The sequence below is a fragment of the Girardinichthys multiradiatus genome, chromosome 18 (genome assembly GCF_021462225.1).
Source record: "Girardinichthys multiradiatus isolate DD_20200921_A chromosome 18, DD_fGirMul_XY1, whole genome shotgun sequence".
Classification (NCBI taxonomy): Eukaryota; Metazoa; Chordata; class Actinopteri; order Cyprinodontiformes; family Goodeidae; genus Girardinichthys; species Girardinichthys multiradiatus.
In genome coordinates, this window is record NC_061810.1 from 49,689,386 (window position 1) to 49,704,675 (window position 15,290).

Sequence of the window (15,290 nt, forward strand, 5' to 3'; positions counted from 1 at the left end):
ATCTAAATGTGTGGTGGTATCCCTGCTGAGAGCCTGGTGGTTGAGCTGTGGCTCCTGAGCCTCAGTTGGCAGAGCCCAAAAAAGAATCAAACTACAAGAAGATTTATTTTATTCACAAAGCCTGAACGTCTATCCAGCCATTTTCCATACCCTGCTATTACTTCCAGGATCATGGACAGGCAGGAGCAAGGGATGGGGTACTCCCTGGCCGGGTCGCTGTCCGTCACATGATAAACAGAACAGACAATCAGGCACACTGTCACAACCTAAGGGCAATTAAGAGTGGCTAATTAACCATTCATGTTTATGGATGGTGGGACGAAGCCAGAGAACTTGGAGAGAGCCCAACCATGCACACTCCACACAGAAAGATCTCCACGGCTGTTTGGGCCAAGAACCTTCTTTCTGCATGACAATAGTAGGAACAACTGTACCACTATGCAGGCCTGACAAGCAACACTTTAGGGGCTAAAATGCAAATAAAAAATGTTTTTGCAACTCTTGCCAAATTTGTTTTATGACTATTAATCCTTTTTAAAAATGAAAGTTGTCTTTCGCTTGTAATATTTTCTGACAAAAGACTCCAGGAACTTCTTCAACGGGCCAGCGTCCGTAAAGAGTTTTTTTTTAGATATGTCTGTTTCTGTGATCTTCAGAAGAAAAAAAAAACCTCCTTTCACATGAAAAATGTCCCCTTTGTGAGCATGTTTGAAACTAAAACCATGCAGATGAGATAGAATCAGAGGTAATTGGTTTCAGCTCAGAGGCAACAGATCATAAAACAGAAAGTTTTAGAAAGATCCTACTCACCATCTGCACGTTTGTAGATGTGTGTGTTTCAGTAGGTCCACATGCTGCAGATAACTGATCACCCTTAAAGACTCACTGAAGCCTGTCAGTTACTCTCAGAGTCATAAAACATCACGGTTTTTTATCCTGTCACTGGTTTGAGGGCGTGAACGTGTGGTTAAAGGTGCTCGTTGCCTTCAATGCTTTCTCCTCGTGAAGACCAATGTGATTTTTGGAGCAGCAGGACGTTTGATTGATTTAGCTGCACCCAGTTTCAGGGTGGTGGTGTTTGGACACAGAGGATATTCAGTCAAAAAGTAAATCTGTGTGTGCTTTAAAAATCCAGGATGTGGTTAAACGCTTGTCTTGTTTTGTTTCCAACTTCTCATAAACTGGCACAGCACACAGTCGTACGTTTGTCAGAAACCTTCTACAGTTGGTGATGCTCAGCTTTACTAAATAAGTTCATATTGCACCTGTCCTCTGCCTCTTGCCCCATCCCCCCAATCCCGACCCCAGAACCCCTCACCCCCAATTAGGTTCAACAAGATACAGTGAAATGGTGACTTTGGGTGGACTCAAACCCACAACCTTTAAATGTCTCCTTCAGTTTTGTTAGCAGTCCAGTACAGAACAAGACCGAACACCTGAAGAAACCTCCCAGTAAATTAACTAAAAGAACAAAGAATTTATACAAAACACACACTCTCCGCTTAGCTTGATGTTATTCATAATATCTTAGCCTTTATTTCAGTAGTTTATTGTCCTTTATATTTTGCCTTTTCATTTTTTAACTTATCCATCTTAGCTTAATATAGCATAGCATATTTTTTCTTAGCCTTTATTTTAGTAGTTTAATGTTTTTTAGCTTATTTTTCCTTAGCATAGCTTAGCTTACATTCCTTTGCTTATGCAATCTTTGTTTAATTTACCCTATCCTAGCTAAATTTAACGTAGCTTATCTTGGCCTTTATTTTCGTAGCTTGTTGCTTATGTTATCTTACTTTACCATATTTTAGCTTAGCTTAGTTTACCTTTTATATTGTTAGTTTAATGTTTTAGGTTATTTTGCCTTAGCTTAGCCTTTTGATATTTTATCTTATGGTAAAAATGGTAAATAGACTGAATTGATATAGTACTTTCACAGTCATACCAACCACTCACAGTACTTGAGCCACATTCACCCAATCATACTCACAAATACGCACACATGCATACTTCAATACACAGACCAGTAGGCAACTTAAGGTTAAATGCCTTGTCCAAGGGGCACATTTGTAAGGAAACTGGAATCAAATGCTCAAGTTTTGGAAAGCAAGTTGACTTTTTATAGCACTGAGGCACAATTTCTTATCTTATCTTAGGAATCACCAACTATTAGCCTGACTCTGTGACGATCGCAGAGTCCAAACGCAGTTATAATCCTCTTAGCATCTTTTTAATAATACTGGTCCTAGGGTGACATTAAAGCTTCTGCAAAAATTACTGAGTGGATCACGTTACCAGCAGAAGAACAGGTAATATGTTCAAGTGAGAGATACAAACATTCAAAAGGCCTCAGATGTCAGACAGATTAGAGGAACAGAGTTTTGCAGACAGTTACTCTCCTCCATCGACACTGAAGACATCTTCGTCAGCCTCCATCACATCCTTCACATTATCTGGTTCAGATGCTACCATCAGCCCCATCAGAGCAAGGACCACATTCACCGTTTCTTTCCACAAGCCAGAAGAGTTGTTAGTGAACCCCTGTACATACCTATTAACACAACTGTCAAGGTTTGTGTAGCGGAGGACCCCGGAATGGAGACAAGCAGGCAACATGACAGTAGGTGAAATGATTTAATGAACCAAAAACTTACTTCAGAGGGCGATGGCAAAGACAGACATGGGCAGGCTAGCAAGACAGGCTTGGCATGAGCAAAAGGACAATACATGAACAGTGTGAGTGAAAGATCCAAAATGTTTCCGCGAGGAATGAACAGAACAGATGTGTATATATGGAGCAAGAACCAGGTGAAACGAGGAGACTGAATTCTAGGTGCAGGTGAACCGAATGAAGATGATTGAAGACAGGAGAGAACAAAACGTGGCTGTAGCAAAACTTAAACACAACTAGTAAACCGTGAAACTAAAGTGTAACCAGATCCAAAAAACCCAACTTGACAAAACATGAACTAGAAGACAAAAACTAAAGCATGACCAGGAAAATAACAGAGGCATGATTCAAAATCTATCAATAACAATAAGAAGAAGAACCCAAAAAGACCCACAAATCATGACAACAACGCTCCAAGCTGTGGGTTAACGTGGCTCTGAGCTTATAGCCAAACTGAATAGAAGCTGTTTTAGAGGCTGGTAATCAGATGCACTAACTGTTCTTGTCTGGTTCTTCAGAGATAGCAGAAACAACTTTCCTAAATATTCACTGTTTTGGTTTGTGTTTTTTTCTGGAGATTTGGGATCCAGCGGCATTTTCAGGATAACAAACTTATTTTGTTTTGACTAGAAGTGAAGGACTATGATTTCTTGTCTGTTAAAAACATGTTTGATGCAGATCCCTGTTTGCTGTTGAATTAAGGCAATCGGCAGCATTCCAATCAACATCTCTACAATCCTAGATGAAGAACAGCTCAACAAAATGGATTTAAGTTAGAAATAAATTGGAACGCAAATCTAATTCCAACAGTGGAAAATGATTAAAACCTCTGAAACGAGAAGGCAGTCGCCAGTAATGTGAGCAGCAGTGAGGTAAAGCTGTATTCAGAGTGACAGAGCCTTAGTCTTTCAGTCCCACAAACACAGAAGTTGGCCTCCAGGCAGCAAGCTGTGGATGCCATTATAAGGTGGAATTTCCCTTTAAATACATGCTTTGAGATGGAGAGGATTCCTTTGTGTGTGATTACAGTAATGAGAGAGCAGCTCCCGGCTGTCATCAAGTGTTTGACTGATGAACAAGTTTCTGCTTCTGCAGTAAAATATTTCAGGACAGAAGAAACTTCAGGTCTGATGAAGACAGCCCTCATCTCTTCATATTTCCCTTCCAAGTTGTCAGACATCCTTCTAATCATTTAAGGCAGTGATTTCCAAACTGTTCTGACACCGAACATCAGATGGGTACTGGTTTGGCCTATTTTATGTGCTTGTAAAAACTGTTTTTATCTCTTCTAACATGTATACGATAGATATCCATCCATCTACAACCGCTTGAACTGGTAAGCTTGCTGGGGGGTGCTGGGGTCAACCACTTTTGTCGCCATTTCCAGCGTGTCTCATGGGATGATGCAACAGAGGCACATATCTGGAGAGACAAAAGCTCCCAGGCGAAAATTTTTTCTCCACACAGCCATCCGTGGAAGAGCTTGAAAACTAGAATTCTGATGGATACAAGAAGGTCAGAAGATTCATAACCGATCGAAGACCACGCCGACACTCAAGCGCAGGTTGAAACCCACAGAGGTTTTATTTCCAAAAAGAGACCCCTTGTTGATTCAGTCAACTGCAACTTGCTGTGCGGCTGAATCGCGAAGCATGGATGGGCAAGGTGCGTGCTCATGTTTTTGCCCGGCTGATCCCAAATCAGCCAGGAGTTAGAAGTTGGACTTTTAAAAGTTCTCCGTTCAAAGCAGCTGCGGTCTGGGCCTCATCTGACCACTCCTATGTCCCAGTATTATTACTGGAGTTTTTCCACTGAGTTCCCGTCTAAGAGTTTTCTGACCCTTTGTTCGAGATTCGGGTCAATCAGCTGCTATTGGCTAAGCGCGCAGCCCACCGTCTAACAGCTGATCGCAGCCATTAAGACATCAGCACCAGGAGGACTTCCAAGTCTTTCCAAGTTAACCCAAATTGCACATTTTGTCCATAAAACTGCTGGTTTGATCTTCATTGACAGTCAATGCGCATATATTTTATTCATTATTATTGTTAAGTAGTCATTATTATTCCGTTTGTGTAGAATAGTGCTTGTTAGTTAGGTGAAGGTAAGATTTAGCGTGGAGCCCATAATCACAACACCAGAGGACATCTCTGATTTCTATTCTTAAACAATGATTTTTGGTTTGGAGAATTATTTTTCTAAATAATGATTTTAAATTATAATTATATATATATATTTAATAAACATAATACTTACAGGGGGCTGGTGTCTATACCCAACTATTTAGTTTAGCTACTTACCTTCATCTTAGTTATTTTTAGCTTATCTTACTCAACTTTAGCTTCGCTTCATTTACTCCAGCGTAGCCTAGCTCTAACTTAGCTTACATTTGCTTAGCCTAATTATCTTACACAGCTTTATTTAATTTAACTTAACTTACTTTATCTATCTAGGGTGTTGGAGAGGAGAGTCGGGCCGATAGTCAAACCTCGGCTTCAGGAGGAGCAGTGGGGTTTTCGTCCCAGTCATGGAATACTGGACCCGCTCTACACCCTCTGCAGGGTGCTGGAGGGTTCATGGGAGTTTGCCCAACCGGTTCACATGTGTTTTGTGGACCTTGAGAAGGCATTCGACCGTGTCCCCCATGGTACATTGTGAGGGACGCTGCAGGCGTACGGAGTCGGGGGCTCTTTATTAGGGGCCATCCGGTCTCTGTACAAGAGGAAGAGGAGTTTGCGTTGAATTGCCAGCACTAAGTCGGATCTGTTCCCAGTGCATGTTGGACTCCCGCAGGGCTGCCATTTGTCACTGGTCCTGTTCATAATTTTCATGAACAAGATTTCTAGGTGCAGCCAGAAGGGGTCTGGTTTGGGGACCAGTGGATTTCGTCTCTTGTTTTTGCAGGTGGCCCCCTCTAGCCAAGACCTACAGCATCCACTCGGATGGTTTGCAACCGAGTGTGAAGCGGCTGCAATGAGGATCAGCTCCTCCAAGTCCGAGTCCATGGTTCTCGATCGGAAAAGGGTGGCTTGCCCTCCAGGTTAGATGGGGAGCTCCTGTCTCAAGTGGAGGAGTTCAAGTATCTTGGGGTCTTGTTCACGAGTGAGGGCAGAATGGAGCGGGAGATTGACAGATGGATCTGTCATGGAGTGACATTTTGGACTTTGTGGGTTCTTGTGATGGTTTATTTTGTAATTTAGATTCTCCTTATGGCTCTTTGTTTATTTCTTAGGTTATTGTGTCTATGTTCCCCTCTAGTTTCTCTGTTTACTTTAGTTCATAGTTATTCTAGTTCTTTATTTCCTCCTCTGATTTATTCTCTTGCTTAGTTTGTGTTTTCTGTTGTTTGTTTAGTGCTTTCACTCATCCTCAGCCTTTGTATTTGTTTCACTTGTTCCTGCTTCTTCCCTGCCCCCTTGTCGCACCTGTTCCCTTGATTATCTGCTTTTGTTATTTCCCCAGTATATTAGTTGGTTTGGTGTCTCTGTTCCAGGCTGGTTCCTTCTGTTATTCTGTTGATTACCCCTTTCCCTACCGTGACTATGTTTTGTTTTTGCCTCGCTTATGCTACGTTTTGCCAAAGTACCTGCAGTGTTTTGAAAGTTTTGGATTTTGTCTCTGGATTCATACCTGCAGTGTTTTTGTTACGTTTCGACCTTTTTTAAGAATAAACTATGATGCGGCTACCGAGCTCTTGTCTGCGCTTTGGTCCGACCCAAGATCCTTCTTCGACAGGATCGGTGCGGCGCCGCAGTAATGGGGCTCTGTGCCGGTCTGTTTTGATGAAGAGAGAGCTGAGGCAAAAGGCAAATATTTTCATTTATGTTACCAGATGTTTCAGTAGCTGGCAGGTTATTTTTATATGCTGGTATACAATCTCATTCATTCAGGAAATTATCATCCTTATTACAGTTGAAGACGTATCGCCCCTCATCCCGAAGGCTTCTTCAGTTCTGAAGAGCAAACGTCTACCTGAGCACTTTGGATAGTTTTTTATATTCCCAGATTCCTTTTTAAAAATGAGCGCCAGGTCCAGACGCTTTGACAATACTGAAGATAAGCCCAGGAACACCGGACATCTTCATGGCCTCCAGCAAAGAGTTGGAAGGGCTGGCCTGCTGAGTGTGTGTGTGTGTCTGTGTGTGTGTGTGTGTGTGTGTGTGTGTGTGTGTGTGTGTGTGTGTGTGTGTGTGTGTGTGTGTGTGTGTGTGTGTGAAAGTAAAATCTTTCAGGCTCCAGCACAAATAAACTGAAATATCTGCACACACACAAAAACAGGAAATTCCGTCCTTTCACATCATCGTTTATGATCCAAAGGACTGATGTCATGGTAACCCTCATGACCTCTGAACCCACACACGCACCGAGCTTCCTTGTGTTTACAATAATTCCTGGAGTGATAAGTGAACTCCCCTCAGCAGTCTATGAAGCTGACTGACCGTTGAACTTTACATTCCTCCCCCTGATTTCCTCTCACTTTTTTAAATTTTCAAATCAACAATAGAAACCAGCACTAGGCTGGTTTAAATCTTATCTGTAAATGATAAATCATCTTTAAACTCCAGGGTTAATTGTGGAGTACCACAGGGTTCAGTACTTGGGCCAATTCTCTTTACTATATATATGCTTCCAATAGGTCAAATTATTAGGCAGCATGGGATAAATTTTCACTGTTACGCTAATGATACTCAGCTTTACTTATCCATAAATCCTGATGAACCCAACCAGTTAGATAGACTACAAGCATGTCTTGAAGATATAAAAACTTGGATGACTTTAAATTTTCTGCTTCTAAATTCAGACAAGACAGAAGTTGTCGTCTTTGGACCGGAGTCTTTAAAAAAGAAACTGCTTAGTCAATCACTTAACCTAGATGGCATTAAATTGACCACCGATAATAAAGTAAAAAACCTTGGTGTTATTTTTCACCAGGACATGTCATTTAAATCCCATATTAAACAGGTTTCTAGGATTTCCTTCTTTCATCTCCGGAACATTGCCAAAATTAGAAATATCCTATCCAGGAGTGATGCTGAAAAACTAGTCCATGCATTTGTTACTTCAAGGCTGGACTATTGTAATTCTTTACTATCAGGATGTCCACAAAATGCAGTTAAAAGCCTTCAGCTGATTCAAAATGCTGCAGCAAGAGTTCTGATGAAAATTAAAAAGAGAGATCATATTTCTCTTATTTTAGCTTCCCTTCATTGGCTCCCTGTTAAATCCAGAATAGAATTTAAAATTCTCCTCCTCACATATAAAGCCCTTAATGATCTAGCTCCATCATACATCAGAGATCTGATTGGTCCATATGTTCCTAACAGAGCACTTTGTTCTCAGACTGCAGGTTTACTGGTGGTTCCTAGAGTCTCTAGAAGTAGAATGGGAGGCAGATCCTTTAGTTATCAGCTCCCAGTTTTAGTCCGTGAGGCAGACACCCTGTCTACTTTTAAGGCTAGGTTTAAAACTTTCCTTTTTGATAAAGCTTATAGTTAGAGTGGCTTAGGTTATCCTGAGCTATCTCTGTAGTTATGCTGCTATAGGCTTCGGCTGCTGGAGGACATAATGACCACTTTCACCCTCTTTGTTACATTCTCACACTACTCTCCAATTCTGCATTATTTGCTGTTATTTCAGCTTTTAACTTTGTTCTCTCTTTTCTCTTCCTAGAAGGTACACCTGGCCTGACTCTGTGTCTACCTGTGACACCTTTCTGGAGAGGGGGATTGTCCAAGCTTCTGCTGCCAACAACTTAATGGTCACCTTCTACCGGTGATCCACATGGCCCTGTCTTTTAGTGTTTAACCCTTTCTCTCTCCTAGACATGGCGATTGACTGAGCTTCTACTGTGACTAACTCTATCTGCTCTCTTTCAGACTCTAACCTTGAAAACTGGCTCAGAGTTTATCTGTTCTTTCTTTCTAAATGAAACGACTAAAGGAGCTACATCCATTAACTTTTACTTTTCCTTCCCATAGAAAGTACTCCTGGATCATTGCTTCTTTGTTCTCTTTGTGTCTCTGCTCTGTTCTCTCAAACCCCCAGTCGGTCGTGGCAGATGGCCGCTCACACTGAGCCTGGTTCTGGTTCTGCTGGAGGTTTTTTCCTGTTAAAAGGGAGTTTTTCCTCTCCACTGTCGCTACATGCATGCTCAGTATGAGGGATTGCTGCAAAGTCAACACCAGTGACTGTTCACTGTCTCTACATGCTCATCCAGGAGGAGTGAATGCTGCAAGTCACTGACTGGATGCAATCTGCTGGGTTTCCTTAGACAGAAAAACTTTTTATCCAATTTGAATAAAAAACTAACTTTGACTGCACTGTTCAATTGTTAGGATTAATTGGAATGTATGAACCTGACTTTGTGAAGAACCTTGAGACAACATGTGTTGTGAATTGGCGCTATATAAATAAACTGAATTTAATTTAATTGAAACCTTCATTCTTACCTTGACTTTAACAGATTAAGATTTAAATACTCAAGAGAAGTATTACTCGTACTTGTACTCCTCGTCTTCCGCTTATCCGGGACCGGGTCGCGGGGGCAGCAGATTCAGCAGAGACACCCAGACGTCCCTCTACCCAAACACCTCTTCCAGCTCCTCCGGGGGGAGCCCAAGGCGTTCCCAGGCCAGCCGAGAGACGTAGTCCTTCCAGCGTGTCCCGGGCCGTCCCCTGGGCCACCTCCCGGTGGGAAGTACCTGGAACACCTCCTGAGGAAGGCGTCCAGGAGGCATCCGGTATAGATGCCCGAGCCACCTCAACTGGCTCCTCTCGATGTGGAGGAGCAGCGGCTCTACTCCGAGCTCCTCCCGGATGGCCGAGCTCCTCACCCTATCTCTAAGGGAGTGCCCGGCCACCCTATGGAGGAAGCTCATTTCAGCCGCTTGTATCCGGGATCTCGTTCTTTCGGTCATGACCCAAAGTTCATGGCCATAGGTGACGGTAGGAACGTAGACCGACCGGTAAATTGGGAGCTTTGCTTTTCGGCTCAGCTCTCTCTTCCCTACAACGGACCAGCAGAGTGCCCCCATTACTGCGGCAGCCGCACTAATCCGTCTGTCGATCTCCTGCTCCATTCTTCCCTCACTCGTGAACAAGAGGTACTTAAACTCCTCCACTTGAGGCAGGAACTCCCCTCCAACCTGAAGAGGACAAGCCACCCTTTTCCTCAAGAGAGGTATCGAACTCATTTTCAGCATTTTTGGTTTAATTTCACTAAAGACATTTTACAAACAAATCTGTAAAATAAAGAAATACGTTAAACAGGACCTGTCTGTCAACACAAAGTACACTAAACAATCTTAAAAAGGAACACATTGTGGTTTCATCTAAAAAAATTCAATAACAGGTGAGAAACAAAGTCATTAAAATCCATCAATCTGGAAATATTTACCAAGGCCAAGAGAATCATTACCTACACATGGAGAAAACATGGAACAGTGGAGAGCCCTCTCTGGAGTGGCTGGCCTACCAAAATTACCCGAAGACCTCATCAATGAAGCATCCAGGAGCTCAGAGAAGAACCCAGAACAACATCTAAATCTGAGCAGGCCTCACTGCCTTCACGATTCAACAATAAAAAAAAGTGCTGGTCAAAAATAGCCTCCATGAAGGAATTCCAAGGCCAGAACCACTGCTGACCCAAAGCAACTCAAGGCCACCAGTGTCTGGTCTTAAGCTCAAGCTCACTTGGGTTCTGAAGCAAGACAATGATCCAAAGAACACCACCAAGTCCACCTCGCTGAGGCATGATCTAAAACAGGTTGTTCCCACTGGAACACACTCCAATATGTCTGAATTAAAACAATTTGGCAAAACAGAGTGGGCTAAAATACCTCCACAGAAATGTTAAAGACTCATTAGCAGTTATCACAGACACCTGATGGCAGCTGTTTCTCCCAAGGTGCGGTTATTTGGTCCATGGGGTCATTGCATTTCACATAGGGTGCATCGGTTGGACAGATTTATTAACTTAATAAATTAACTTTGAGAACTGCGTATTGTATTAACTCAGGTTACCTTTGTCTAATATTTACATGCTTGATGTGAAACGTTTCAGTGAGACAGGAAAAGAAGAAACTTTGTCTTATCAGAGTTCTAACAGGCGGTTCAGAGCTCAGAATGGAACATTGGTTAGCTTTCATGCATTGCTCCAACACCTCCCTTTCTCCTCCAGTCGGTGCTGCTCGGTTCAGCTCAGCCTTATCTTGGGCGTTCTCTCTATTTTCTGCCTCCTTCTTTTCTACGGTTATAATCAAGAGATCTGCTGAGACCTTTTATGGCAACTTGGTCTAAGCGCTTGTCACAACTGAAACATTGTTCGGAGCTACACTTTATCACCACAAACCATGCAGCTTCCTGCACACACACACACACACACACACACACACACACACACACACACACACACACACACACACACACACACACATACACACATACACACATACACACACACACACATACACACATACACACACACACACATACACACATACACACATACACACACACACACTCTGCATCGGTGACTTTCTCTGAGCACACAGCCCATGTTGTGTTTCTGTGCACGTCATTTGCCCCCATGTTAATTGCAGTGCAAGGTCAGAAATTTAACTGCTTTCGAGGTGTGTGTGTGTGTGTGTGTGTGTGTGTGTGTATGTGTGTATGTGTGTATGTGTGTATGTGTGTGTGTGTGTGTGTATGTGTGTATGTGTGTATGTGTGTATGTGTGTGTGTGTGTGAGTTAGTGTTGCTCCTGCAAGGCCTCTCTGCTCTGCTGACAGGAAGTCACAGCTAACACAGAAAAGTGAGTCCAGACTGAAATAAATCCACTCAAAGTGACTCAGATGAGCTGCAGCCATTTTCCCATGAAGCTGCAGCTCATCTGAACATCTAACTTTAAACATGTTTTTATCTTGATAACAGGAGACAAACCTCCAGCATCATGACAGAAGTGTTACTCCACCAAACAGAAACAGGTACTCTGAACATTTTGTCCATCTGTTTTCATCCATCAACCAGAAATGAGGCTGTGAAGGTCCAGGAGGCAGACCTTCTTCCCGACAGCATTCTCCAGCTCCTCACGGGAGACCCTACAACATTCCTGGGCCAGAAGTAATATGTACGCTGTACAATCTCTGAATCTAAAAAGTTGCAAATGTTCCCAAATAATATTCAGAACATATGGAGCTCCCTTAGGATCCTGGAGGAGATTTACCTTCCAAACAACTCTTCCACATCCTACATGATCTCCATCAAGTAGATATCTAACCAAAACTTTAAACATGTACACATACAAATAACTAAAAAGGTTGAAGGTCATACAAGCATAGGTTCATATTTTATTAATGCATATTTTATTGATGCCAGATGCAACCCTGTTTTAATAAAACCATCTCTAGAAAACCTCTTCTAGAGCGAAGTTGTTCTGGTGCAGGTAACCAGCTTCTCCATGTGGGATGCCTAATATGCCACGACAGGACACGTGAAAGAAATGGACCTCCACCAAACATACATGTAGGAAAGCAATAAAGGTTCTACGATTGAGTTCCAGTCAACCACTTTAACAGCCAACAGAAGAGAGCTGACCCATTATCATTATGACAACCTGTTGGTAAAAAGTTCTGCTGACATTAAAGTGAGGTGTTGAAGGGGGTCCAGAAATCTCTTCTTGCCTCAAAAATGTAATTATTGACCATAAAGCAGAACTTTTAAGAAAAACCAGAGACCTGAACTTTCTCCAGCTTAGGTTTTCACTTCCTGAGGAGAAAAAAACATCTGCTACATCTGAAATGATCTTTAAAAACCAGACCTTTTTGCATAAATTTGAGTTTATGGTGGATCTTCTCTAATCTCCACACAGGGTCATAATTATACATACAGACATCTTCAGCTGAATCCTTGGTGCTGAAGATTCTAGAAAGTCTTATAACTTGACCAAGCCCTGTTAACTTCGGGTTAGTGACCATGGTGGGCTGAAGGTGGCAGCTTTAAAAGGAATTATCCCACAGTGTTGACTTGTCTAACCAACAAAAAAAACACTGAGAAAGTCCAAAAAGGTCAGGGGTAAATTTAAAGCTATTTCTAAACAACTGCATATTCCAATGCCATCCAATCAAACATCTGTACTGAGATATAAGTTATACAGATGTGTCGCCACTTTGTATAAGGTCTTGAAGGAACCCCAAACTGCCACCCTCAGATGAAAGGAAACTGATCAGGAATAGAAAACTTCTAGAAGACCAATATCCAGGCCAGTTGAAGTCATAATGGACTTACAGGGTGGAAACCAAGAAAGAAGCTCCTGCACCTGCAGGCTGGACTGAAACCTGGAGCTGCCCACATGAATGAGCCAAATGTCCTGTATAGAACTCCACCAGTCCTCCCAGCAGAGTAGTCCAACATCCAGCCAGAATGATCCTAGGAGCTGCTTAATGGCTGGTGTAGTTTTTCTGCAGGAAAACCAATTCGGTACTTTTATAGCTACAGAGTACCAATTCACATAAAGTCATACGGACCATGTTTCGTTACCTAAACGCATCATTGTGAAACTGAGGGAGTGGAAGAGCGGGCAAATTTCCATGAACACATCATTGCACGCACAAGAGCGTAATGATGTCAGTAGCCGCTGGTAACTTCAACAAAGCATGGCTGATAGAAAGCGCTAGAAATGTGGTGCAGATTACGCTCGCTGCAGGAATACTTCTAATCTGAGGAAGCTCCTGGTTAAGCACCAGAAGATTCTCAAGGCTGAAGAGACAGCCTCAGATCTACGGCTACAACTTCTGCATTTGGCTCCGTTAGCATGGCTGCATCAGTTAGTGACTTGTCGTCTGCAGCAACATGAGATTGTTAAACAAATTAACATTTATTACCACATAAACACATCCAAAGGTTGAGTACCGGTATTGATTCCCAGGTACCGGGCAATGGAACCGTATCGGTTCAAATGTGAAAGGTACCCATCCTTGAGGAAGACTTCCCTTCATGTTGTCCAGTCTGAAACCAGTCTGTGTATGTTTATTAATGGAAACAGCTGTGTGTCTGAATGGTCCAGTTTACCTGAGTTACTGGGCGATCTCTGACTGCCACGCCGTGACCCCTCAGGCATGGTGTGAGGATATCAAAGGAAGCAGAAACCTGGAGAAAACCAGGACAGAAACAGCAGTTAGATCCAACAAATCTCGTTCACATCTTTGACTTTTTTAAATTAAAAACAGGATAGAAAAGGAACCAGCAGAGGAAACCTTTTTAAATGCTGTCTAACAGAGGAGAGGAGGACCATCACGGAGCGCTCGAGCTTCTTTTGTGTGAAAACTGTGAGAACAGATGTAATGTTTGGCTGGAAGACAAGAATTCACTCTCTTCATATTACTCTGGGAGTGTGTGTGAGTGTGTGTGTGTGTGAGACCGGCGGTGTGTAACAGCCTCCTACAAACTCATTGATACAGTTACAGTCTGACCCAGTTAGCCCACAGGACACAAACAAGTGTTCCTGCAGCTGTCTCCTCAGAGACCAGGGATGTGGGTCACAGAGGGGGAGGCAGCGAGCTACGATGGGGAAAGACCAGCCTCTGAGTCTCCGTAATATAAACCAGATGCACAACTGTTCAGGAGGTTGCTGGTTGAAATCCTTTTGTGATGGTGGGAACACCTGTTTGCGTAGACTGGGTCAGAATTTTTACAGCAGCCAGATTTTCAAGCCCTAAAGACATTTCTGACTCAGTTCAGGACTGGATTACCCAAATGCAGCCAAAACACTGAAATAAAAACAATTGAGATTAGAAATCACGTGAAGGTTTACTTCAGTCCATCCACTGGGTTAATCCTGACCCAACAGATGGCTCGTTCCCCAGAACACTAGAACTTAACAAACAAATCAGATCAAGCATTGTCTTTTAAAGCAAACAGAACTTTAATCAGTCTGATAAAGGAAATGAAACCACACAAGCGAGGTCAAGGATGAGAACTTGGTGGAAGAATTTAAAACAAATGTGGCGTTAGATGAGAAGCCAACTAGATGTCCAGGCCCGGTTTCAAAGTTCTAACCACAGCCAGGCTCCTTTCTGTCAGCACGCTACAGTCAGTTAGAAGGAGTTCATCAGTCTGAAAAACAGCTTCTCCTGTCGGAACTTCTAAATGTCCAGATAAAGTTTCATGTTGGATATTGCATTCCCAGATTGTCTTTCTTTTAAATTGAGGTTCTGCAGAGAGAAAATGACCCAGAGCGAGCAAGGAGTCATAGATCTGCTCCAACGCTGTGGTTAATAAAAGATGAACTTACAGCGAGGTTGAACATACGGACATGTGTCCCTCACCTTTCCAAACTCCAACTTTCATTTCCCTGGAGACGTTCTGGTTCAGACACTGAAACCCGATGCTGGGCATGTAGAATGGTTTCCCGATGGACATTTACAGCAGGAATGACTCAGGTTGCTCTCACGGTTTTAAGAATCGGAGCACGAAGTTTGACTCAGTGTTATTCCTGCTGCGATGAGACATAAATCCATGAAAACCGTCTGAAGGAATCCATTTTATCCGCCTGATTATCAAATCTTAAACATTTCAGGTCCAACAGAGACAGGTCCTTGATAAGCTACAGAACCCACACATCATCAAG

At 42.7% G+C, this 15,290-nt stretch overlaps 1 protein-coding gene across 3 annotated transcripts in view; it reads right to left on the bottom strand.

The window, feature by feature from the left end:
- The window catches only part of plekhg2 (pleckstrin homology domain containing, family G (with RhoGef domain) member 2), a 110,168-nt gene that overhangs the window by 80,756 nt on the left and 14,122 nt on the right, over positions 1-15,290 (bottom strand). For 2 of the 3 annotated variants that reach the window (XM_047391853.1, XM_047391852.1), the window contains exon 2: positions 13,733-13,810. In XM_047391853.1, coding sequence (XP_047247809.1) covers positions 13,733-13,781 — 49 coding nt within the window. In that variant the 5' untranslated portion in view covers positions 13,782-13,810. Of the gene's footprint in view, positions 1-810; positions 867-13,732; positions 13,811-15,290 lie in introns of those variants that run through there. The other variant, XM_047391854.1, reaches the window with a different exon arrangement.